This window comes from Calidris pugnax, unplaced genomic scaffold (genome assembly GCF_001431845.1).
Source record: "Calidris pugnax isolate Ruff unplaced genomic scaffold, ASM143184v1 scaffold211, whole genome shotgun sequence".
NCBI lineage: Eukaryota > Metazoa > Chordata > Aves > Charadriiformes > Scolopacidae > Calidris > Calidris pugnax.
In genome coordinates this window covers 3,561,409-3,586,590 of record NW_015091083.1, presented here as the reverse complement: position 1 = coordinate 3,586,590, position 25,182 = coordinate 3,561,409, and the positions used below count along the sequence as shown (strand labels likewise).

General features: G+C 40.1%; 2 protein-coding genes across 3 annotated transcripts; both read left to right on the top strand.

Annotated features, from left to right (window-relative positions):
* Positions 1 to 66: 66 nt before the first annotated feature.
* Positions 67 to 7,298, top strand: LOC106897148 (serine protease inhibitor A3M-like). Of its 2 annotated transcripts, none has more exons than XM_014957579.1 (6): positions 67 to 156; positions 2,919 to 3,581; positions 4,470 to 4,740; positions 5,392 to 5,539; positions 6,365 to 6,572; positions 6,924 to 7,298. In XM_014957579.1, exons 2-5 carry the CDS (start codon positions 2,936 to 2,938, stop codon positions 6,557 to 6,559), a joined length of 1,260 nt encoding a protein of 419 aa, XP_014813065.1. In that variant the 5' UTR covers positions 67 to 156; positions 2,919 to 2,935; the 3' UTR covers positions 6,560 to 6,572; positions 6,924 to 7,298. The 2 variants fall into 2 exon arrangements, with proteins under 2 accessions (XP_014813065.1, XP_014813066.1); XM_014957580.1 differs by lacking the exon at positions 67 to 156 and adding an exon at positions 2,177 to 2,327.
* Positions 7,299 to 18,506: 11,208 nt separating this feature from the next.
* On the top strand, positions 18,507 to 22,664 carry LOC106897146 (alpha-1-antitrypsin-like). Its single transcript, XM_014957577.1, has 5 exons — positions 18,507 to 18,608; positions 19,311 to 20,000; positions 20,506 to 20,776; positions 21,508 to 21,655; positions 22,382 to 22,664. Exons 2-5 carry the CDS (start codon positions 19,328 to 19,330, stop codon positions 22,586 to 22,588), a joined length of 1,299 nt encoding a protein of 432 aa, XP_014813063.1. The 5' UTR covers positions 18,507 to 18,608; positions 19,311 to 19,327; the 3' UTR covers positions 22,589 to 22,664.
* Positions 22,665 to 25,182: the final 2,518 nt, after the last annotated feature.

The window sequence follows — 25,182 nt, the reverse complement described above, 5'->3', positions numbered from 1 at the left end:
GCTCTGTTTCCTCATCATTTTTTTTGTTGTTGGCTCTAATTTTTATCATGTCTGTTTAATATTTAACGTGGAAACTAAGCAGAAGATGATGTAGCAGTATAAGTAGCAGTGTGGACAAAAGCATGGTCAGCTGAATGCAGCAGGGCTTCTGATTTTGTAAGTACTGCACATGCATTTTTCATAGAGACTTGCAAATGATGCTTTCTGTGGTTGGTGGAAGTTCCATGTTAATTTCATGTGGTTGCCTGTGACTTGGTTGTGTGCGGATGTTGCCATGAAATATTAATCAAGCAAACATGCAGGGTACCAATGAGACCTGCTGTTCTGGGGAAATACGCTTAGCCTGAAATGAGAATAAAATAACCTTTGAAGTCATGGGGACTTATTAAGTAGTTGTTAAAGCCGAATACTGATGAAATTACCCTTTAGGTTAGAAACAGCCTTCACAGTGACTCAAAATTATCATAATCCCACTAGTGACTGAACAACCAGGTCCAATTTACAAACTCCTGGTGATTTAATGTATAAAACAGCCACTGAATTGCTAAGGCCATACTCTCTAATTAGGACTCGGGTGAGTGTAGGGGGTGGGTGGAAGGCCACAATTTAAATTTAATTACTATAGACATTTTATTCCCATAGACAAACTAATCTGTGGTTTGGCAGAGAATTATTTTCTGAATTTCCAATTTGCGTATAAAAAATGCACCCCAGATTTAATAAAACCTTTCCAGTTTCTTCAGCTTTGATATCATAACAAAAAAGTATCTGTGACTGAAATTTTCTTATTTCAAAATGTTAAATGAATGTGATTAACATCTTTAAAGGGAAAAGTATGTGACAAAAACTTGATGACAATGTTCAGTGTTTCCCAACTGCTGGAAGAAAATTACTTAATATTTCTGTGGAGAGCTGTGATACCAAGAGAAATTTTAACTTATCTTTTAACTAAAGTTAAAATCAGAGCCATGACCAGTATAAACTTGCTGCAGAAAAACCATACTCTTTGCTTCAGAAATTCTTTGAAATGTAGGCTAAGCTCTATTTGGACACAGGAAGTGGTCATGGACAGGCAAAAATTATTCCCTCTTTCACTGAAGTGTGCAATATTTCAGATAACTAGAGGAAAACAGCCTATGAAATGTTAAACAGCAAGCACTTTTGAAATACTCTCGGTACTACATGATTGCTTCATTTGTCTGCAGTACATAAGGGTTGCTTTTGTGGGTTTTTCTGCTGGGAGGAAGAGAAAGAGTTCTGATTAAAAGAGATGCAAATAGTTGAATCATATTCCCATCTAGGGCTATACTCCATCTTTTGATTTAAGGAAATTAAAATTTAGCATTACCATTTCTTACTGCAGATGCTGTAGTTGTCACTGTCTGCTCTCATATACTCAGCATACTCAGGTCCTAACAAATAAGAGAACACACAGCTAGTGTATATGTTTGCTATAAAACAAGAAAGATCACTATACCAATAAAAAAATAAAGCAACTGGTTAATCACCAAGAATCCTGGAACTTGGGCTGCCCTCAGAAACTCTATCTAAATCTTGTTTAGATAGTGGATACAGTCACCTTTCACAGCTAAGAATGAATATGGGACCAAGAGAATTTCACCTTGGCAGGACATGGGAAAATGCATTCCTGGAAGAGAAAGGTACAAACAGGCTGTGTTGGGTAGAAACCAGAAGAAGAGGAGCTATGAAAGCATAAAATTTCTAAAAATGTTCATTACAGAAGCTGCAAGAGCAAAAATATTTTTATAGATAGCTTGTTAGGTTTCTAAAGACGGTTTATATAACATGCCTCCCCAGAATAGCAGGGAACGGAATTTAGTAAACTAGAGACTTTTTCCAGCTCCTATGGAGGTTAGGAGGCTCATGTGAAGTATATCATGTTAGCATTAGGAGAACAAGCATAATGAAGAAACCTGTCATCTCCAAGTGGGTTGACCTGAGTGTCCTTTGAATTCCAAATGGAATCTGTTTTTTTTCCTCTTGGATCTAGGTCCTTCCTGTGTCTCTAGAGGGAGCCACACACCCCATACAAGTCAATTCATGGTGAGGGACAAACCACAATTTAACAAGTTGTTACAGCCCCCTGAAACAGTTGTTGCAGTCCCCTGAAAAGAGTGTGTCTGTTCCAAACATGCATCTCATTGTCTGGTACAAACCTGCTGCTTCCCACATGTCTCTATGGCCACTTCCAAGTGTCCTGGTGCCATGGCACAGGATGGTCCAGGCTTTTGCCTTGAACTTTGCCTTGAAGTTTATGTAGATGACTTTCATCCATCACTTATCAGCTGTGGCCAGTGTCTGACCATGTGAGTACAAAATCTTGAAGTAAACGGGTGTGAATTTAACAAGCGCTGGGTAGTCCATGATAGCTGTCTGTCCATGTGCTGCTGCCCTGATGAAAGTGAGGGAATTTATCCCACTTCCCATGAAAAGTCACCTGCCTCACATTTCCTCACATTTATCATACCACGTTTGGGCAGGTACTGTGGAGTATTTGATGTCTTTGAAATCCATATCCCATCTTACCTCATGGTAACTTTTTTGTTTAGATGCACCCTGTAGGAGACAATGATCCAGGAAAGAGAGTTTCATTGTTAAAAGAGATTATTATGGACTTTGGCTCTATATTTTCATCAACAACGAAGACAAGAATTGCCTTTTCAGGGCAATTACAATGGAATATTATGGTTTTATTATGCCTGAAATTTTAATTTATAATTTGGTTAAATTTATTATTGACATTGACTTTGTGTCCATGGGCACTTCAAATATCCTATGTACATTAGTTCTTTACAGTTGCACTATATAATATTTATGCTAACAAACTATTCATTATTTCTTACTACCAAGCTCATCATTACTATCTGCTCATCTAATGACTGTTTGTTTTGTGACAGAATAATCTGAAAAGAAGATGAAGTATCTCCTGTACCTGTGTTTACTCCTTGCTGTTCTTTGTGCCGTAACCCATTGCTACCATGAAGACATTTGCCATGAAGTCAACAATACTAATCTGCGCGATGGAACACAAAATTTATTAATACATAACTGTGACAAGCAAGGCTCTAACTATCCAGATTTTGTATTTAGATTTTACAAGCAGGCTATATCAAAAGAAGCTGATAAAAATGTTTTCTTTTCTCCCATGAGCATCTCCACTGCCTTTGCCATGCTGGCTCTCGGTGCTAAGTCAACCACCCGGTCTCAGATTTTTGAAGGACTGGGCTTTGACTGTCTGACTGAGACTCACATGGATAATATACATGAAAGTTTTCATAAAGTTTTAGCAGTATTGAATTGTACTGATGTTAACACCACATTGAATACAGGGAATGCCCTTTTTACAGCTATTGGGTATGAACTACAGGAGGCATTTTTGCAAGACACCATGCAATTTTATAGTGCAGAATTTTTTTCTAGCGATTTCCATAAACCAGAAGAAGCTATGAAGCATATCAATAAATATGTAGAGGAGAAAACCAAGGGGAAAATTCCTGAGTTAATTGGTCATCTTGATCCAAGTACTGTATTGGTTCTTGTTAACTACATGTATTTTAAAGGTAAGATATTTAGAATAGTACTTCAGTAGATGATTTTGATGGAAAATAAAAATTGCAGGGAAATGTTGCTGATTTAGAAAGACCTAAACTGTGCAGGACCTTCAAAGTAAAGATTAGATCTGGCCAAAGGCAGGGTAGCTGATTATTGAGAAATATTGATTGCTTGATTTTGGCCCAGTTGTCCAGAAAGTTGTGGACAGAGAAGTGCCATTCTAGTGAACTGCCTTATAGACAGGGAACCACTGTGCACAGTCTCATTGGTCTCAGGGCATAATGAATAAAGATGTTTCCACGACTTCTATGCTGACTGTATGTGCCAGTCAAACTTAGTCAACTGATATCCTTGCACTTGCAGGGTTCCCAGTACTATGGTAGGTCTACTAGGTACACTGCATGAAAACTTGGGACATAACATGTTGAGGGCTTGTGCTTCTAAAGCCCTGCTTGAACATTAGGGTCCTTTATTCTATTGATGAATTCCTCACCAGGCTGATTGCTGTCAGCTTGTGTCAGGTACAGCATAAGAGGAAAGGCATAACAAGATCATGTGGCTGAACGTTTAAGTGGTTGAATTTAAATGACATAAAATGCACAAGCGTTGGGAACATATGACTACAATAGAAGCAGGACTCTCTCAGTCAGTCCTTATCAACCTTTGGCTGTTTTTCAGCAAGACAGGACTTGCTCACACTCTGCTGAACTTACTGCACAGCTAAAATGTCTTATTGTGTGTTATACAGGAGGTTGAAGTGATTTAGTGATTTAGTGATCCTCTTCTCCCATAAAAGCCCTTCAGCGTCCTAACATTTCCATTCATCTGATTTATATTAGTCATTTTTAATGATCTTTATATGTTTGAGTACAACGTCTTCTTTTTTCGCCCATTAGCTGCCTGGCAAAATTCTTTTGATCCTTTGCGTACACATGAAGATGATTTTTTTGTGAACACACACACATCTGTTAAAGTCAACATGATGCACCGTAATGGTGACTATGACAGTTACTACGACCATGATCTCTCTTGCGAGGTGGTAGAGATGCCTTACAAGGGCACTACACGAGCATTGCTTATTCTGCCTGATGATGGAAAGATGAAGCAAGTGGAAGATGCTCTCTCCAAGGAAACTCTTTGTAAATGGGATAACAAACTTGAGACCAGGTAACTCTAGGTAGATGGATTGCTAGGTTTGAGGACACATTATTATCTTTAAGAGAAAGCATTAATTTCAGATTGCCTCCTCCTGAATATAATGTTCTAATTTCATAAAGTGGTATTTTAAGTGATTCCTAAGATGAGCCAGAGCACAGGCTGCTTGCTTATAATCAATGAGCAACTGCAGGCTCTCTGACCTGTCAGAAGGGGATTCAGCATTGTGACAACTGCCTTAAGACTTGCCTGGCTATCTTTTGGCTACCATACATCTTCTTTTATGGTGTTAACATAATTCATTTGCTTGGCTGTGTCTTAGATTTTATCCTTCTTTTCCTTTCTTTTAGCTTTTCAACAATTGTTCTGCTTACTCTCTGTAGCCTCTAACCACAAAACTCTGCTACTTGCGTATGGGGCACTGGGATGAGTGGCAATGAAGAAATTAGTTTCTATTTCCAAAATCAAAAGGAGAATGTACTTACGAGAAGATGACGTGTCATTCTGGATGCCAGAATTGCTCAAGTAATACAAACGCTACCATCAAACAAATTAGCAATCAAAAGAATGCTTTCAAGTGCCACTGAATTACATACTATTCAGTTTGCTGGCTGAAACAAGTCTGCAATGCTTCATTGTTGTTTTGTTTTCTTTGTTCAACAGGAGATTAGATCTGCAGTTACCAAAGATTTCTATTAGTGGGTCTTACGATGTTAAAGACCTGTTCAATGAAATGGGCATTACTGAAGTATTCTCTAGTAATGCTGATCTGTCTGGAATTAGTGGCAGCCATAATCTTCAGGTTTCACAAGTAAGTGAGCACGCAGAGCTGGTGATGGGGCGGTGGCTTGTTGCTCTGATCAATTATATCCAGGGTTTTTAAAGGATTGCTTTCCCTCCTTGTCATACAGAAGTTATATTTAAAATTCACAATACCATGTGAGGGTTTGCTTAGCAATTGTGCTTTTCTACAGAGACAGTCTGCTGTCCCACCTTTGTATTTTTTTAATATTGCTAATAAAAGGCTGTATATTAACTATACAGAAAATTTGGACAAGATTTTATATTATTTCTTGGCACTGGAATATGATTGTTTATGTGCAATTGTGTCAAGTTATAAACGAGGAGTATATTATGATATTTGTGCTGATTAGTATCTAATTTTCTAATATTCTCAATGTTTCCAGGAAAATTCCGGTTTGCATTAGCAGAATTTCACCATGTCAGTTTAAGCTATGATTTAATGTGGCAAAGATGCCAAATAGTGCCCCTGTATCAGTATTTAAATAGTCTTCCACTAACCTTGAAATAACAGAGAAGGTTTTGCCAGTGGAAGTTCAAACAACCTAAGGAAATAAAGCAGCTAGTGCATGGGCTGTTGTTATCCCCCTCTACTCAGCACCAGTGAGGTTGCGTCTACAGCATGTCCATTTTTATTTTGGGCCTTCCCCATTCAGTCCAGACATGGAAAACATTCCTGTTGCAGGCTGTTAGAGATTTACCACACCAGAAAGTTTGGTCCATTGAGTTTTATCACTCCTTTCTTCTCCTAAATGTTCCATAAGAAGAGCATGTCTATTCTCTCTCTGTTGGCTTTCCCATGTATAAACACAGTGTTTGGTCCTTTTCCCTGCAGGCACTTCACAAGGCCCTGCTGGAAGTTGATGAGGCTGGAGCTGAGGCTGCAGGAGCCACAGCCATAATCTTTAACAGGCTTCTCCGTCCTTCTTTTACCATCAAATTTAACAGGCCCTTCATTATATTGATTTCTGACAAAGCAGCCGGCACGACACTTTTCATGGGGAAGATTGTCAATCCTACTGGGAAGTAACTGAAGAGTTATGGTGCGTGCTGGTTTTCAGCATCAGTTATAATGGCTACAGTGCTCACACGTGAACCAGTTAGTGCTACTAACTACTCTCCAATTGAGGGATATTCAGAAGTAAATGAGAAATTTCCTTATCAAACTAATAAGCAAAAAATTGTAAAAAAGCACCCAAGCAAATGACAGCTTTAAAATGTAACATTTATTCCAGTTGAATAATTCAAGTCATTAACACATTTTCCCAAATTTCCTTGGAAGACAGTTTTTTGTAAAATCTACTGCTATTTTCACAAACGAATTGTCTATGCTAAGTGGTATGTCTAAACTGATTCCATTTCTGTGTTACTCACCAAAAGCTTTATCCCAACAGGTAACAAGTCCCTTGCAATTCTGTTATGTCTTCTCTGGGACTTGCAGATGACCACTGTTCACCTGAGCCAGCCCCTATGGAGTTTCTTCCTTACATAGCTCTTTGCTTTTTCCCTCCATCAACCTGTTCTTTCACATGTTCCAACTCTTTGCCTAGGACATCTTAAAAAAACACTGACAAAAAAGAGAAAATCCCTGAGACAACAGACTTATTCTGCTGTAGCACTCACTGTAAGTGTCTTTTTGTAGTCAGCAAAAAACTTTGAGACACAGTGACATTAAGCACAAACTCTCAAAGAATAGTCCCGCTACAATGTCATCTGTAAATTATTGCTAAGGCTGATGAATAAAATAAGCAGTCATTTAAATCACCTAAGGACTGACTCTTGGTGACTCCATTCTCTTCCTATCCTGTTATAAATCTTTCAAAATCAAAGAAGACTTCCAGTCACTCTTATTAACATAGCAGGGTGTCTGTAAAAGATATTTTAAAGGCTGTTAAATGAGTCCAACTTTTCAGATATGGAGGTGGCAATTCTTTACATTCTCTCCCTATGTGCCTACTTGGGTAAAACCTGTTTTCAAGAAATACATAACCACTCTCTTGCTCTTGTGGGTCTGAAAGTCACTCACTCTGACTGCAGTGGAGTGCTGGGACCTGGGACTCAGCATTGCTGAAGTCTATGGCAACCCTTATCATCCAACTATTGCCCCAAGGACAATCCGACCCCTGCTTTGACTCTGGCTCTCCCACTGCACTGCTTTGACCCTGGACGTATTTTTTGCAAGTGGAGTTTAATCCCTATTGCTGGGAAGGTGATGGTCTTTAATGTACATTGCTTGTTTCTACAGTGGTCCTGGCAATGTGCTGTGAGCACTTTGAAGGCGATGCAAGCTCCAAATCAACAAACAAGCTCCCTGCTCCTGACATCTCTCTGGTCCTCTGACCTGTTCTCCCAAATATGATCCACTCTGCACAGAGGTGCTATATTGAGAACCATCAATGCTTGTAGCACCCATATGGTGTATGGGCAGTCTATGCTTTTGATTTAGGGGGGACTTGGAGACTTCTGCTTTGTCCTGACTGCTCCAAGCAGCAAGAACTCAGTGGAAGCCCTGAGCTATTGCTTCTGCTGGGGCAAGATACTGTCACTCAGTGGACTGGGAGATAACACGCCTCTGCGCAAAGCAGCGGCTTTTACAGAGTAGAGATCAAATATAGCTTGCTGTGGTGTGAGGCAGCTTACTCTGTGGTGACTGTACAAACTCAACAAGAGCCGGGAGCAGTTCCAGTGAGATCCCACCCTGATAAATTGGTGCACCAGTACTGATTAAAAGGTAGGATGGTGAGATTTTTATCAGAGTGGGGTGGCAGAAGAACAGGTTCTCAGCCTATTGCTAAAGGGAAAGAGGTTAGGAAAAACCTCACAGTTGCTTTGGGAAATAACACATGGAGCAACTTCCTGTTCCATCTACCTCCCAGGCCTTTGCTTTTGAGAGTGGAGGCAAGGAACTGGAGAAGGAGAGCTGCAGTGAGTTTTCACAAATGGAGTATGAGGAGCGACTCCTCCTGGCAAAAGTATCAAACATGGCACCTTGAATGCTGGATGGGCTTGGGAGATATCTGCCAGGATACAGGGCATCACCACAGTCATCATCCAGTGAGAAACTTCATGCTCCAGACCAGCACATTGGCCTGAGCTGTGGCCGGGACCTGGAGTTGGAAGAAGGATCATCCCAAGCCTGTCTGGAAGGGGAGGGTGTGGAGAGAGCATGAGAAAAAACACTAGTCATGTGTCTTACATATATCAAAAGCACAAAAATGATGATAGTTCACTGTATGGAGATCCACAGAGCAGCAGGCTAAATATACCTGGCTGATGCTGCTTTCAGCATAGTCCTGATTATGTTCTTTAAGAACTGCAAAATTCTGCAATGTTTTTGGGGAGACAGGGAGCATTTTGTCCTAATTCCATGAAAATTGTGTTGTTCTGCCTTTCATCATTTGTTTGTGTTGCTTTTGTCTTTCTTAGTGTGTGATAAGGAATGTTCCTCTTCATGGTAAGGAAAGGAAGGATTCTGATAGACATAAGCTAAAAATTTCATTTCTGTACTGTGTTCCATTTCATCTGTGGTAAACACATGTATTTTAGGGTGTCTTTGATTCATCTGTAGGTAATTTTATTAAAACCCTTCTGTTTTCCACTACAACAAAACCAGATGTATTTAGGACAGGTTAATCCCACATGTGCCTTCTCAGTCTATCAGGCAGCTGGATCCAAAGTAAACTGTGAAAGAGAACTAGAGCTTCTTTATTCCACTGTGAAGTGTTGTCCACTTGACATGCTGCAGCAGCAGTCAGCAGAAGGGGACAATATAGCTTACAGAGGAGTATGTGACCCCCTATCATAACCACCCAAGATCAATGATCTGCTGTGGATCCATTAGCTCTGGTCTGACATAATTACAGGAAGGTCTGAGGAAAACGACTTACTTAAAGAGAACATATCTCAGCTGAGAATCCCTGCAAGGGAAGAGGGACCCACTGGGAGGGGTCCCTGAAGGGCAGCCTAGCTATGCCCCAGCAGATCTGAGTGCCAGACTTCTCTTGGCAGCCTCTGAGCCATGTGGGAGACAGTAAGTTTGTTCTATCTGACCTTGTTTATGGTCCACTGGGACTCTGTTTGCTGATGGGATAGCTTCTGTCAGTAAAGCTCTGTTTGCTTTGCCCCATGGCGGGGTTCATGTAACATGTTGTCACAAACCATGAAGCAGTGGGATTTCGGGGCTAATGTGGCATGTGTTCAATTCATTTTATCTTTCATTGGTAAGGAAAGGAGAGGACTCAATGCCAAAAGGCACAAAGCAATCAGGTAATTACGGGAACACCAGTGGCTCACATAAGCCCTGCTATTAAGATGCTACCAACACTTTCTTATTCCCAGCTATACGATTTGAACCCCGATGCTAATATCTGGGGAACTTGCCCTTGAATGGGCACACGAGCCCTCTCCCCACAGCTATGCCATCTGTTCAGCCCTTCATCACTGCTACTATTTCAAGGAAATGGGAATTCGCCTATTTTAATTGCTTCAGTAGATTCAGCACAACATAAGTAACAGTCTTTTTCTTTGTACTCACAATCATTTCAAGCAGAGAATCACCAAGCTCTTAGAAAACAGTTGTTTATGATAGTTCCTGTGCAGGATGGTTTTTGACCGTGGATTCTGAGAACGAGTACCTATATGTCAGCTACAAGGCAGCCTCAGTGCCTCATAATCCAGCTCATCTTAGACATGGCTCTAAGTAGCTTTTGGAGGTATAAAAAGAAACAAAAAACAAACCAACTCATAGCAGTGTTATTCCCTAATCCAGCATTCAAGTCTTGTTTCCAAAAGGGAGAGGTAGTAGAGTTTCTCAGCAGAAAAAAAGTGCAAGAGAAATACGAGCATTTTTAAATGCAAATATTTCAATGAAAACTCTAATACACACTGCAGTGGGAGCTAGGATGAGTGCAAATTCGGAAGAGGGTAAATAGCATGAAGACCACTATGTATCTGGAAGTCCTGTGACACATTCTTAATCATACCCATCCATCCAACATTCCCTGTTAGGTACTGCACCTCTGCCCTTACCCACACAGGGCTGCTTTTATTAGGTTTAAACTGAGCTCATGTATGCAATGATGACATCATCCATTTGCTGTAAACTGTTAGCCAGCAAAGACTGATCTGGAAATATCCGTTGTGAGTTCACAGTCCCAGGTTTAATACAGAATCCATTTTTAAAATAACTTGGTAATTGTCCTTTCCTCACAGTAACAGTTTTTAAGAAAACAATATAATTCATTCATTTCATGTCCATGTCCTTGAGTGTGATTAATAACCTGGTTACACAGACTCAGCTCAGCAGTGATGTTGCTGCAAGTGACTTTGCTGGCTTCCTGCAAAAGAGAATTTCCATGACGAAAGTATCTTTTCAGTTCAATCCTACCCCTGGAGATGAATTTATTACAAGTGAATTAGCTTGATTTATACAAATGAGTCTTTATTTCTCTTATTTTTGATTGCATTCAGTTTCTTTTCCGTAAGTCATCTGGGAAAAAAAACACTTAGAATTTATTGCTTTACTAAACAAGAATGTATCCTTTGTGGTTGGAAAACTTTTGTTAATAGCGATGTGATGCTTGTATGGAAGATATGAAGAAGGCTTTGCCTAACTTGTGTGAAGATCTTCTTAGGGAAAAGTTGCCGTATTGTTTATTATATCTCATGTAGGAAACACAGACCACATGGAAGATGCTTGGCTGAAGGAAAATGTTTGAAAGGAAAAAACAACATAGAATAAGATAATTCAATAAGTGCTGTAGTTGTCATAAAATCTTTTCTTGCAGCCAGGAAAGAATCTCAGAGCAAGAGAAAACATCTGTGCACAGAGGAGACGAAAGGTGTAATAAAAAATGGGTCCTAAAATGCATATGAATGCAAAAGAGAGCATATGCCTAGACCTCATTTAGGTATGCTACTCATACACATTCAGATTCTTCAACCAAAAAAGCCATACAATACCTCACGTATTTGAGGGACAGAAACTGGAATGTACAACACACATTTATTTTCTGTTCTTATGTATTCTGTCTTTCCAGTTTTGGCTCTTTTGGTAAATCTTGTGGGTTAAGTTTTAAGAAATTTTGGGCCTCAGTTGCCCCAGCCAGAGATCACTACCTCATGACCATGCCTGTCATTGTGCTGTGTGCCAGAGTCTTGATGTATTCACAGTTGTGAATAGAGTCAAACATCAAATTGAGGCATCAAATAGAGGCAAATATTCTCCAGCACTTCTTGCTTTCTTGTTGCTTCTAGGTTGTCAGGGTGGGAAGATGGTGCAGCAATCATGACAGAAAACCTGTGTACCTACAGCCTAAGTACAAAAGTGTCCTGTGGAGGCTCATTTTCATGTTAATGAAAGCTATGGATGGAAATGGGGTCATACTGATCTGCCGGAATGTGAGCTGCAGAGGCTAAGGGCAACCACACTGTCTTCTTTTGCCCCCATTGAAACAAGGAAGAGAACTGTTGCATTAAAAGGTCTTGGTGACCTGTCAGAATACTCATCATCCCAAAAGCTTACAGTGTAAAAGACTTGTTTAAGAAAAGGGATATGAGCAATGGAATCATATAAGTTTTATTTTGTTGAATATATTAATTCAGCCTTCTGCTTCTTCACTGTAGCCAACAATATTAATCTGTTAAATAATAACAAATGATAACACCTTGCAAAGTTTACCTCTAACACTCTTGCTTCAGGAGCAAAGAACTTCAAGTGTAATTCCAAAATATCAACATAAGGGGTTTTCTTAGTGTTGATTTAAAGTCATATCCACAATAGAAAGATAAATAATGTAAGACATCAATTAAATGTGGAAACCAGTGATGACTGGTGTTCCTCAGGTGTCAGTAGTGGGACCAGTGCTGTATAACATCTTTGTTGGAGACATGGACAGTGGGATTGAGCGCACCCTCAGCAAGTTTGCAAATGACACCAAGCTGTGCGGCACAGTTGACTCACAGAAGGGAAGGGATGCCACCCAGAGGGACTAGGACAGGTTTGAGAGGTGGGCGAGTGCAAACCCCATGAAGTTCAACAAGGCCAAGTGCAAAGTCCTGCATCTGGGTCATGGGAATCCCAGGCACAAATACAGATTGGGCGGAAAATGGATTGAGAGCCTTGAGGAGAAGGACTTGGGAGTGTTGGTGGATGAGAAGCTCAACATGAGCCAGTAATGTGCCCTTGCAGCCCAAAAAACCAACTGCATCCTGGGCTGCATCAAAAGAAGCGTGGCCAGCAGGTCAAGGGAGGTGATTCTACCCCTCTACTCTGCTCTCTTGAGATCCCACCTGGAGTGCTGTGTCCAGCTTTGGAGTCCTTAACACAGGATGGGCATGGACCTGTTGAAACAGGTCCAGAGGAGAGCCACAAAGATGACCAGAGAGCTGGAGCACCTCTCCTATGAAGACAAGCTGAGAGAGCTGGGGCTGTTCAGCCTGGGGAAGATAAGGCTCCAGGAAGACCTTATAGCGGCCTTCCAGTATCTAAAGGGGGCCTACAAGAGAGATGCGGAAGGACTCTATCAGGGAGTGGAGCGATAGGATGAGGGGTAATGGGTTTAAACTGGAAGAGGTTAGATTTAGATTAGCTATTAGGGAGAAACTCTTTACTGTGAGGGTAGTGAAGCACTGGCACAGGTTGTCCAGAGAAGCTGTGGATGCGCCATCCCTGGAAGTGTTCAAGACCAGGCTGGATGAGGCTTTGAGCAACCTGGTTTAGTGGGAGGTGTCCCTGCTCATGGCAGGGGATTGGAACTCGATGATCTTTAAGGTCCCTTCCAACCTAAACCATTCTATGATTCCACGAAATTTGAATAGTAATGCCAAGAGGTTTCTCTGTGTAGACAACTTCATCCCAAAATGAGAACTTTTATTCTCTGGTGAAATGTCACTCTAAAAGTTGTTTCCATAAGAAGGGTGCCTTTATACCAAGAGAAAAAGGTCTGTAAAGGAAATTGTACTAGTAAAATGTTATCATTTCAGTATACTAGTTATGAGTAGTGAGATCCTTGCAAGAAGCCAAGCTTTTAGTGTGATTCCGCTACACTGCTTTCTGCAGGTAGAACTGTATGAAGTGTTGAGTTCTGGGTATTATAGGAAAAGGCGCTCTGTGCCACCATCTTCTGGTAAAATCAAGGAATGGACACAATAAATTCTGTCTCATTTTGAAACCAGAAAGAACAGCAGCATTTTGGCTTCCTGTTACTGTATCAACGGGGATGTTGATTTTCTTGTTAAGTTTTAACTGCAGGATTGGTGAAATGCTGTACTTGAACTGACTGCTGTCACTCAGGACTGAGGGTTTGGTGTTATGGTAGGTAGTTCATATACAGATCAGTTCAGTAGTGGAGAAGGGGGCAAACTAAATATTAGAAATTATTGGGAAAGAAAAAAATATCCCATAGGATCATTGTGCTACTGCTTAAATCTCTGTAGAATCCACACGTGGATTACAGCATGTAATTCTGGTCTTATAATAACAGAAAGGATAAATGACAACTGGAAAAACTTTAGGAAAAGGTGGTAAAGTTAATCAAAGGTCTGGAACAGCTGCTGTTTGAAGAGGCAGATCTTCAGCCTGGAAAAGAAACGATTTAGAGGGCATAAGAAAGCAAATATTATTTGTGACACAGGCTGGGTGAATGGAGACAATGTTCACCATTACCACACCTAATGCCACAGATGGTACAGCCCATCACATGAAGTATGTAGGAGCCAGATTCAAAGCCAATAAAAAGAGGTGGTTCTGCACGCAGCAGACTCTGTGCATGGAGTGGCACATTGCAGGGTGACCCTGCACCCCCAGGGCGTACCACCCCAGTACTTGTTCCTCGTGTGTTCCTGAAACAGACAAGTTCCAGATGATCAATATGGCATTTTTTCAAAGGCATGTCTTCATTCACAATGCAGCCTATAAACTTGCTGGGTACATATTAAATATTTTTTTTTTCCCCATTTCCTGTTGTGTCTGTTATGTATTTCAAAAGCATAACCACTGCTAAGGAACCTTTCTTTCTAGGAGCCCAGATCGCTGGTGGAGTGAGGAAGGCAGGACCTAGGTGTGAAAGCAGGGCGTCTGGTTGGGGGGAGACAAGCAGTGGTGGAGGGTCTAGGAATAGGAACTTACAGAAGAGAGTAAGGGGGTTTCTCCATCCAATGTGCATCTTTCAGTGGAGCGTAGATGCTTTTTGACACAGGGAGGAAGGGATTGAATGTTGTATTTAACAAGCTGTGAAGATGAAGTAGGGTGAAAGTAGGGTGAAGAAACCTGTACTTGTTCCTCATGCATCTCCTCCTGTTGCTCCCCTTCACAGCAGACCTGGGCTGAGAACACTTTCTGAGGAGAGTGTTCAGCCCTAGCTCAAGGAGACTGAATAAAAGTTCTTGAGTTCTCAACCATCTCTTGCCCTGCCAACCTCAGGCTTTTCTTATTGAGGGAAGATGTGAGCTAATATAATAGGAAAGGTTGGAAAAGACCCGTCTTTACCCAGGTGCAATGGACAGACTCCCCACTATGAGCTGCAGAAAGCAATGTGTTGTGTCCTTCTTCCATTACATAGGGACTGGCTCAATATAAATCTAGACTGTAAACAGGTGCCTTCTATCTTAGAAATTAATTTCTGCACGGGCAAAGTGAATGCTTAGTGCTATCTAACTTTTGTACTGAGTGTAAAGCAGTGGAAACTGAGGTCAGCTGTATTTCTTTGGCAAGCCAAACACTTTCTGTCCAAAGCATACAATGAAGAACAGGTCAAAGATGCAAAATTTCATAATTTTCCAGTTCTGTAATTCACTGTCAACACTTGGAAAACCCTTTCCAAAGTGTTTCTGCAGGATTCTAGTTCAAGGCTCAAAGTCTCTCACTAAGAATCAGACAATAATTTAGTTTTGAAGGACTGCTGGGCTGCTTTCCTCCAGATCGATTACATACGGAGGTATAGCCTGTGTGTTTTACCAAGGTGGATTCTAGATTTTGATGCTTCCCAGTCACTATTACTTCATCTAAGCAAATGTCTTTTATAACTCATGCTTTTACATAGACTTGCCAGATTTGCTAACTGAATATTCACTCAAACCAATTTGATCACAGTTCTTCAGTAGGTTTTATCAGGTAACTAGAGTAAATCTTGGATTCCAGAGTGTTATGCTTTTAGAAATTGATTTTTAAAGTTCTTTCCTCCAATGGTACCTATTAACGAATGACACAGAATCTCAGTTGAAATATATGGTGATCTGGAACATCCAGTCTGGTTATAAAATGTTATAAAACAGTTTCAGTGTTTCCCAAAGCTACTCTTTATCCATGTTGTACTGCTAAATCATTCCACCAAGTGTTGGACTGTCTGCAAGCTATTCCTGGAGAGGACATAAAAGAAAAGCTAATGATGAGAAAAATGCAGATACATCATTATTAAAAGGTAATATATAATAAATTGGTTTTTTTAAAAAGTATATGTAAGATTGATGAAAATATTTGTGCTAACTAGTGAAAAATGGAGTCACATGAACTGTGAAAACTGAGAAAGTGTGACTCATATAATCCCAAACATGAAGAACATAAAATAACCATCCTGGTTTCCAAAGGAAACAACATCAAATTTTAATGTTTGTAGCCACTTGCCTTCTCTAGCTACCCTCCACAACATTGCAGTTTACCAGCAAATTTCAGTCAGGCTTAACAGGGAGGTAGGAGATTGAAAAACCATTATGCTACTTTGTGAAAATTGGGCACTGCCCCACAGCAGGCACAAATCCAAGTTTTTGCCTGCTGTGGGGAAGGCAGGCAGGACTCAGCTGTTTTAAATTCTGCTGGTCGCAGCAGGCGATGAATGCATGGCACGGAGCCCAAACACCAGCCCTAGCCTTAGCCCTAGCCCTAGTAGTTTTAACTCTGCTCTCCTTTCTGGTAGGAGTCATCCTGGAGGCTGTGAAGTAAAGCTGTAGCTATTTTTGGTGAGGAAAGCCATAAATCCTTGGTTAACTAGGCTTTAGTAATGAACTCCACTGCTTACAGAACAGTTAGTTAAATATTCTGTTTTGTCTTGTCTGTATCAGAGTGTAGTGAGTGCTACTCTGTTTCCTCTGAGACAGTTTTAGGGTTTTTTTTTTCTTTTTTCCAGGAGTGTGGTTTGAAAAAAGGAAAAAGTTCATGAACGTTTCTACTATGAACATTTCATGTGTGATATGAATCAGTACCATGCACTGACATTGTGCTCTTAATCTACGTTAGACCAAAACAGAGGGATAGGCTCAGATTTTTTATCTCATTAATTTCTTCAGGCCAGTTTGTTAGTTGGATGCTACTGGAATCAATGATAGGATAGTTTGTCTGTAAAGGAACTGGATACTAAACCATAATAATACTTCAAGATCAGGTAAAGACAGGAGATTGTACCTCACCACAGATTGCTGGAAGGAGTCCACATCTGACTAAAAATAAATAATAAAATAATGTTAGCTAAAGCCATATTCTGTTCTAATGACAGATTCTCTTAAAGAGCTAATGTGTCTCAGCGTGGGTATTTACAGTCTAATAACTTATGACATTATCATACTTTTAACATACCTTTTTTTTTCCTTTCATTTACACTTGACAGGGATTTTCAGGTTTTTCAACAAAATCTTGGTAAATAAACTTTAAATAATTTTACATCACTTCATACCAGGATGGAAAAAAATCATTTTTACTAGCTTTTAGCAAAAATAATTTTAAAACAACTGCATATAAAATCTAGTAAATGTGTAATTCTTCAAAAAAAAAAACGCTCTTTAAAAAGTGAACTGAAGTTATTGTTATCTTATCAAAACATCACAATTAATTTAAGATAACATTTTTCAGGTTTTTTTCATTTCAAATTACAATGCATTAATTATTGCCACAGGTTCTGATTTAGCACAGATAATGATTATCTTTCACGGAACTACTCAAACAGTATTCATATGAGTAGAATTAATAATACTTGCACATATCGTGCCATCAGGTATCGCATGCAAAAACATTCCTAGGATCTCTGTTTCTTCTTTTACTTGGATTGTCCTCAGAGGGAAACTTGTTTCCTATCCCCCAGGCTTGTGCTTGCATTATTAGATTTACACATCACACTAGTCGACCTTTTTCCAGTACTATTAATACCTATACATGTGTGTGTACTTACATACATAAATACTATATACTGCCTCCACTCTGTAAGATAGTTGCTTAATCCTCAGAGCTGCAACCATTTCTTCCCTGCAACCCTGGTTATGGCAGGGGGGTATTTCCAGCAGGCCTTACATCCTCCATGTCAGCTGTGGTGCTTTCCCAACGTCTTTCCTCTGGATGGAAATTTAGGTACGGATAGGCATCATGAACTGCATAGCAGAGTTTATAGATCCTCCTTGAATGGATACCAATGTCATATTCAGTAACGTGCAGTCTTACAGGGAACAGCTTTGTTTTAGTGATCCAAGGACAAATACAATGGTGGGAGGAATGCAAGGGGCTGGGTGCTGCCTTGTGTTTCTTGATTGCCTTTCAGGGTCCTGAAGGCAGCTTACTCTGATTTGAAATCCTGACAGAGAGGTTACAACTCTGGTAGTGTGCTTGTCCCATTTTTGGTCCCCCAGGACCAAGCTGAGGAGGGATGGTCTGGCAGTAATTGTGGAGGAGACTGTGCTCCCTGGTGGGCTGTGCTGGCACCTTCATCCCCCGCAGCTGGGCAAGGGGTGGCCGTCACCTTAATTCAGAGCATTTGGCTCCAGCCACAAAGGGCATGTCTATGGCTCTCCTGCCAACCACACAGAGCAGCAGGCTCCTCACATTGACCCACAATCATGGAAGCAGCAGGACACATAGTCCCTGCTCCTCTCCCTCTCACCTGCAGCCCCACCACCCAGCACTGTTAGATTGCGTCTGGGTTGGACAAACTGTCCACAGTATCTAGCGTCATTACTGCTTGCTGTGCATCCTACTGGCAATTTTTTCTTTGAACTAACTAATGATTAACATGGGTGCTCTGCTTAATCCTGTTCAATGGTACTGAAGAGAAGAAGGAGCAGACCAGACCAGATGGATGCAGCAAGATCCTTTCTGTAGTGCTGTAAGTACCCTTTTAGTCTTCCCTTGGATTTCTTTGGACATTTCATTTTGGGGGAGATTATGTTGTTGCCTGGGAAGGGTGGCTTTTTACATGTAAACAAAGTGATATACCTGTTACGCAAAAAATCAAAACATGCCAAAAGCCAGCAGGAACTGGCTCTTAGTGAAGAAGATACTTCACAGAATTAAATAAAAAAATGTTCTGGAAACAATAGAGATGCCTGTAGACTTTGCTACCACTGTGATCCAATATTTTATCTTTGAAGAAACTGTAAAAGTATTTTGTAATTTTGGTCCCAGACAGTATGATCTGTGTTTATATCACATTTTTGTTTGTACACAATTGCACAGTTTTAATTCCCTAACTATTTGATTACTTGAGGAAGACAAACAGGGCTGCAGTAGCCATCCTGCAGCACTAAGTACAAAACCAACTTCTACCAGTTACTCTGGGAAGAGGTCATAAGCTTCCAGTTATTTGCAAATTTTAAAAAAGTTAAAATTGCCTCTTTTGAGAGAGTACTTGGTTATACAGTGTATCAGTAGGCATAGTCTTCCTGGGGATGACTGGCAGGCATCAGGAATGTGAAATATAAAAGTCTGGTATTTTGGAGAACAGATGTGTTCTGAGAGCCACATTTTATTTGACTGGAGCACATAGCATGAAGGAATGTCATATTTTGTATGTCTATTTATTTTCCAGAAACACTTAAAAGGAAAATGAAGCCCACCTTCTCCTTGTGTTTATTGCTGGCTGGTTTGTACACTCTTGCCCAGTGTCATCAGCATCCTCGTTACCACAATAAGCAGGATGATCCTAAAGGGAGATATCACCCAGGACACAATTCTCATGGAGAAAGATTTTATCCAGTTAAGAACAAAACCTTTGTCAAAATAGTTCCCAGCAATGCTGACTTTGCCTTTTCATTTTACAAGCTGGTCGCATCCGAAGCAACCGATCAAAATATTTTCTTTTCACCCATAAGCATCTCTGCTTCCTTTGCAATGCTGGCACTCGGTGCCAAGTCAGCAACGCTGACGCAGATTCTGGAAGGGCTTGCCTTTAACCTGAAAAAGATTCAGGAGCAGGAAATACATGAAGGTTTTTGCCAACTCCTCCGCATGCTGAACCGTTCAGACAGTGAGCTCCAGCTGAGCCTGGGCAATGCCCTTTTTATAGAAGAGAAACTAAAACCACTGCAGAAGTTCTTGGATGATGTCAAAAGCTTTTATGAATCTGAAGTCTTTTCTTCTGACTTTAACAACTCCTCTGGTGCTGAGAATCAGATCAACAGTTATATTGAGGAAAAGACAAATGGGAAAATTGTTAAACTAGTGGAAAACCTTGATCCTCTTACTGCAATGGTTCTTGTTAACTACGTCTTCCTTAAAGGTAAGAAGTGTCAAAGGGTGCAAAAGTTGTAACTTAGATGCTTACTGCTTATTACAGGGAGTGAAAACCCAAGAGAAAGAAACTGTATTTTAAATATTTTAAATAGAGGAAAAAATGTTGATATCTGGAAAATATTCCTATAAATCCCTGTATATTTGTTGTCAGTATTAATGTTTTTGTCCTCACCTGGTGGAGTGAAAGATTGGATTTTTTTAACAAATATCTTTTTTTGAGTTTCATAAATTCTTTAGTGTGATTAGATAGAGTCATGGTCTAGCTAAAGCTGGTGTTTTAAGTATTAGCTGTCTTTAACTGTCTTCAAGCATCTGGAAAAAAAAATAAAAAGAGCTGCAATGCTGTAACAACTGAGGGTGCAGTAACTTGAAAAAGATATTTTTTTTTTCTAGTCAACACAAAGCTGTGAGACTAGATCCCATTTTATTCACCATGATCATTCTTCTGTATTCCTGAGAAATTACCTAATTGTTTTTCTCTTTGTCACAAGCCCCTTGGGAAAAACCCTTCAGTACCTCATATACAAAACAGGAGGATTTTTTTGTGGATCAGAAAACATCTGTAAAAGTTGACATGATGTATCGGAAGGGGTACTACAGAAATTACTTTGATGAAGAGCTGTCCTGTTGGCTGGTTCAGATATCTTACAAGGGAAATGCTGCAGCTTTATTTGTTTTGCCTGATGAAGGGAAGATGAAGCAGGTGGAAGATGCTCTCTTGAAAAGGACTGTGTCTAAATGGGAAAAGTCCTTCCAAGACAGGTAAGTGTTTTTGCTAAGGTGAGAGGTGACTGTGCTATAGATTAGTAGTGTTTATCTCTCCAAGACAAAACATTAAAGGCCAGGTTATTTTACTGAACTCTATTCACTTAAAGTGAATTTAATACTTAATATTCAATCTCTGTGCAGGACTTCCCTTTTCTTATTTGGAAAATGAAAAAGAGCTGTGGGTAGTGAATAAACAGGGCCTTGAACTTGCAATCCACCTTGGGTTAAGTTTCTGGTTCAGCCACAAGTTGCTCAGCACCACGATGAAGTAAAGAGACCCTTGTCTCATATGGGCATTGTGAAAATACGACGGAGTAGCTATTGGCTGTCAGGGTGTTGAGGGAATCGCAGGTAAAAGCACTGGACATTACTGCAACTACTGTGGTGGCCCAGGCCCAGTTATATATTCAAACAGCCTTAGGGTAGCTAGCTATGATCTTTTGAAAAAAAACTGCTACTTGCCAGTAGCAGCCCCTATTTGCCCCAGAGTTGGTATAGCTGTGTCTTCCACCCTAGTCCTTGAACCCCACTGTGAAGGCAGAGGATAACCTGTGCTCATTCTACTCCCACCCTCCATGTTAGACAGCTTACCTGGTCAGAAGTGCCATCCAAACCCTGAGAACAGACTTTTAACATTTAGAAAAATAAATGTGAACTGTCATTATACTGAAGCCATTGAGAAGTGTTAGATGAAAATTTGTCCCTATTTGTGTTATTTGTTACAGAAAAATACATCTGCACATTCCAAAATTTTCTATTTCTGGTACCTATGATGTGAAAAGGATAGTCAAACAAGTGGGTATGATTGATCTGTTCACTGAACAAGCTGATCTGTCAGGGATTACTGAGGAGCCTGGACTGATGGTTTCAAAAGTAAGTCAGTATGTAAAACACGGTGACCACAGGATTTCTCTGTTCCCAGAACCCAACATTAGTATCCCATGAAAAGCTTATCCCATTCTCTCTGAAGCATCACTCAATCATCAACAGCCGCCAGTCTGGAGGCAAAGAAAGCCCTATCTTTCCTAAACCTGAAGCCAAACAAGCTTAAAAGGAGTTATACCAACATGGTTCGAGGACAAGGAAAAAGACATACATAAAATTAGATGTTATTTTGGCTACTAAACAAAATTATCTAAAGGTAGCACATTAGCTTTGGTAAAATTTCCTCTAATTCCATCTACTGAGGGCAAAAGTCTGTCATTCTTGCCCTTCTAGTACTCTCAGAAAGTTATTTTTTTCAGCTAGATGATAGGGTAAATTCACAATAATACATGAAGCTGCCAAAGGCCAAACTCAGTCTGGGCTAAATTATCAGGTTGTCTTGCTTCCCAAATTTCTTGCCATCAGTCATCTTGAGCACTTTTTGGCTCTCTGCTGTGCGAGGGTTACTCTCTGCCCAGACAGTGAAGGAGGGTAGCAGGAGCGGTCTGATGGCTGATGATGGGAAGGGGAGCAACTTGTGGTGACCTTCCCAGAGGCTGGTGCTGCCGAGTCTTGCCCCAGGCAGGGCTCTCTGGCAAGAGCAAGGAGGGTGGCAGGCTGCTTTCTTCTTGCTGGGTTATCAGTTGGAAGATGTTTTGCTTTATGTCCTTGCAGGTGATTCACAGAGCAGTGCTAAATGTTCATGAGAATGGCACTGAAGCAGCAGGGGCCACGGTGAAGGAGCTTACCTGGAGATCGGGCGATTTTCCTCTTCCACCTCGAGTCAGATTCAACAGGCCCTTTCTCCTGATGATTCTGGATAAATACACCCGCACCGTCCTCTTCATAGGAAAAATCGTAAACCCTCTGCAAAATGACTGATTGACCAGAGGACATGCACTTAGGCACTTTGTCAGCTAAATTCCTGTGATCCAGCAAAACATTTATGTGTATATACTACTACTCGTCTTTCAACCATTATTCTTATATATGTTATTAATCCCTTAAAAATACCTGTTATTTTTCCCTTGTCCAAAAGTCACTGGTATTTCTCCCCGAGTCTGCAGCCGGATATAGCTTGTAGTATTAACCAAATACAAGTCACTTTTCACCAGTTAAGAAGCCCTTTCTGACGTGCTCCCGGGGGTATATAAGATGGCTTAAAGTCTCCAGATGATGTAGTGCTGTACACTCACAGTGTGTCTGTGGGAGAGCAGGTAAAGGGAAGCAGGGAATAGGAGGTGCAAGGTGTAAGTTGTGTCTGTTTAATGCACTAACCTCTGATGACTAGTCTTAAATGCAGATTCCCTTAATATCGCCATGAATGTTCATTAATTTTATTGGTTTTTGACCAAGTATGGTGTGAATCTGCAGGATCAGGGACTGGGACACTGGAGGACATACAAATGTAAAAGTTGATGAGTGCAGAGGTTTTAGCTTGCCTCTCTGTCTTCTTCTCAGTGGAAGCCCTCTTCATGAAGACAAGAAGGTTGTTTTCACTTTACAAATAATGTTTACTCTACGAAGGAAGGAAGCCATACTACCGAAAAGGCTTTCTGTTTTATCTTGCTAATATTGCCAATGCCTTGAGGTACAAGTGTGGTGGAGCAGTCCGTGACATAGCATCAGTTTCCTTTTTTTATGGATTTATTGTCACTATCATTTCTCTTTTCTTCTGCTGGCACCACCTTCACTATCACAATTTCCAGCTAGACTTGTCAGACTGTGGTAGAAAGGAGGAGGAATGAAAATTTTTAACACCAGCAAGTTTGTATTTCCTCAGTAGGAACAACAGAGCTTACCTAAGGACTGTTAACCTGCTCTAAACTATCATAGACACACATACAAAATGCAGGTAATATTTGAGAATTCACCTTTCTACATATTTACAGTGGATTACTGCTGTGGAGTAAAAACATAATGTGACTTGACATTTGTATGTTTCCACTTAAAGTTTCTTGAGTAACTTATTGCTGTTGTATTCTTTTAGAGTGACTCAATAGGATTTTAACATACTAATACAGTAGACAGTTGTACAGTTATGAAAAAAAGCAGAAATCAGTAAATATTTAAATTATTTTATTACTTCTCTTTATTTTTTTAAATCAACATCCTTACCATGTCTTATTGAAGTATAGAAAGCCAATTGAAGAGCTTAAGTTACAGGTTCATTCAACGTTTTCTATAGAATATATCAAACCAGTAGAAAAAAAAAGTGAAAAATAAATGGCAACTTTTCGGACTTTAGTCTTTCAAAATATCTGTGAAAAATATAAGTCAAAAACTATGGTGAATATTTCTAAAACAGAATTATCTTGATTAGTTTGGAGATCTTTATTTTCTTTGACATTAAATTCATACTATCAATATAAGTTATTTGTAGCTGTAAGTATACCCTTAAGGAACATAAGAACCTTTCCATGTCTATCTGCCAGCCATGTAACACTGGACATTCCCTCTCAAAGCTCTCCTCAAAATCATGTAAAACAATGACAAAAGTTTCTTGCTCATAACTGTATTTAGTCTGTTCAATATTTAGTAATGAACCATTGGCTCCATACCTCATACAAGGACTTGATCTTGGTGTATACACATAAATGGATTCTACAGAAGATCATTTAAAAGTTCTTGGCAAATCTAGGGCTAAATCAGGACTGTATGCCAAAGTCCAGCTTTGCAACAACAAATGACTCTACAGGCGAATACAAAGAGAGTTTATGTTTGTTGTTCCTCATGGACGTGAGATCAATAGTCTCTGTTTGTTAGCAGGAAAAAAATATCTAAATGATATTTTGCCAATCAGATCTTACTTTGCAAGGTAACCTTGTTGCTTAACTTACTTGAAAGTGGGTGGAGTAAAATCAAACTGGATTAAGAACTGGATGGCCAAAACATATCAAGAAAATATTGCTGGTGGGAAATCATATTCAAATGGGAGTAGGGACCATATACGTGTGTCTTGCCTTGGTTTTCTTTCTATTTTGACAAAAATCAGGGAATTCCTCACTGGAAATGTGCAGCAGACAGCAAATTTGTGTGGTAAATAATGAGTACAGAAGGACTGCACAACCCCTCCCAAAGCTGTTGATCTTAAGGTTGCCACAAATCCAGTGCAGTCATGGTTTGTTCAGGACAGTGTTTCTTCTTTCAGACTGCTGTTTTTTCGCTTTTTCTTTCCCAGAAGATGGTGTGATACTGTTCTCTCTGCACATTTTTAGCACATAATGACAAAGAAAAATTTTAGCAAGATCTATAAAGTTCTGGTGGGGATTGACCCCACAGTACTTCAGGAATGGTGGGGTAAGAGTCTCCCCTTAATGACAGCATGCCTTTACTGGTGCTCATCGTTGACCAGAACAGCCAGATCATTAATGGGAAAATTGTTATCCTTGCAGGAAAGTAGTGCTGTTCATGTCACAGACCCAGCACATGGCGGTATCCTATTTCTCAAAATCAGATGTCGTGTATTTCATTAT

What these genes read in the sequence shown, in the direction of transcription:
- LOC106897148 (XM_014957579.1), top strand. Translation starts at nt 2,936, where the DNA reads ATGAAGTATCTCCTGTACCTGTGTTTACTCCTTGCTGTTCTTTGTGCC. An exon ending in TAACTACATGTATTTTAAAG is followed by an intron (nt 3,582 to 4,469) that starts GTAAGATATTTA and finishes TTCGCCCATTAG; the next exon opens with CTGCCTGGCAAAATTCTTTT. An exon ending in ATAATCTTCAGGTTTCACAA is followed by an intron (nt 5,540 to 6,364) that starts GTAAGTGAGCAC and finishes TTTTCCCTGCAG; the next exon opens with GCACTTCACAAGGCCCTGCT.
- LOC106897146 (XM_014957577.1), top strand. Translation starts at nt 19,328, where the DNA reads ATGAAGCCCACCTTCTCCTTGTGTTTATTGCTGGCTGGTTTGTACACT. An exon ending in GAAAAGTCCTTCCAAGACAG is followed by an intron (nt 20,777 to 21,507) that starts GTAAGTGTTTTT and finishes TATTTGTTACAG; the next exon opens with AAAAATACATCTGCACATTC. An exon ending in CTGGACTGATGGTTTCAAAA is followed by an intron (nt 21,656 to 22,381) that starts GTAAGTCAGTAT and finishes ATGTCCTTGCAG; the next exon opens with GTGATTCACAGAGCAGTGCT.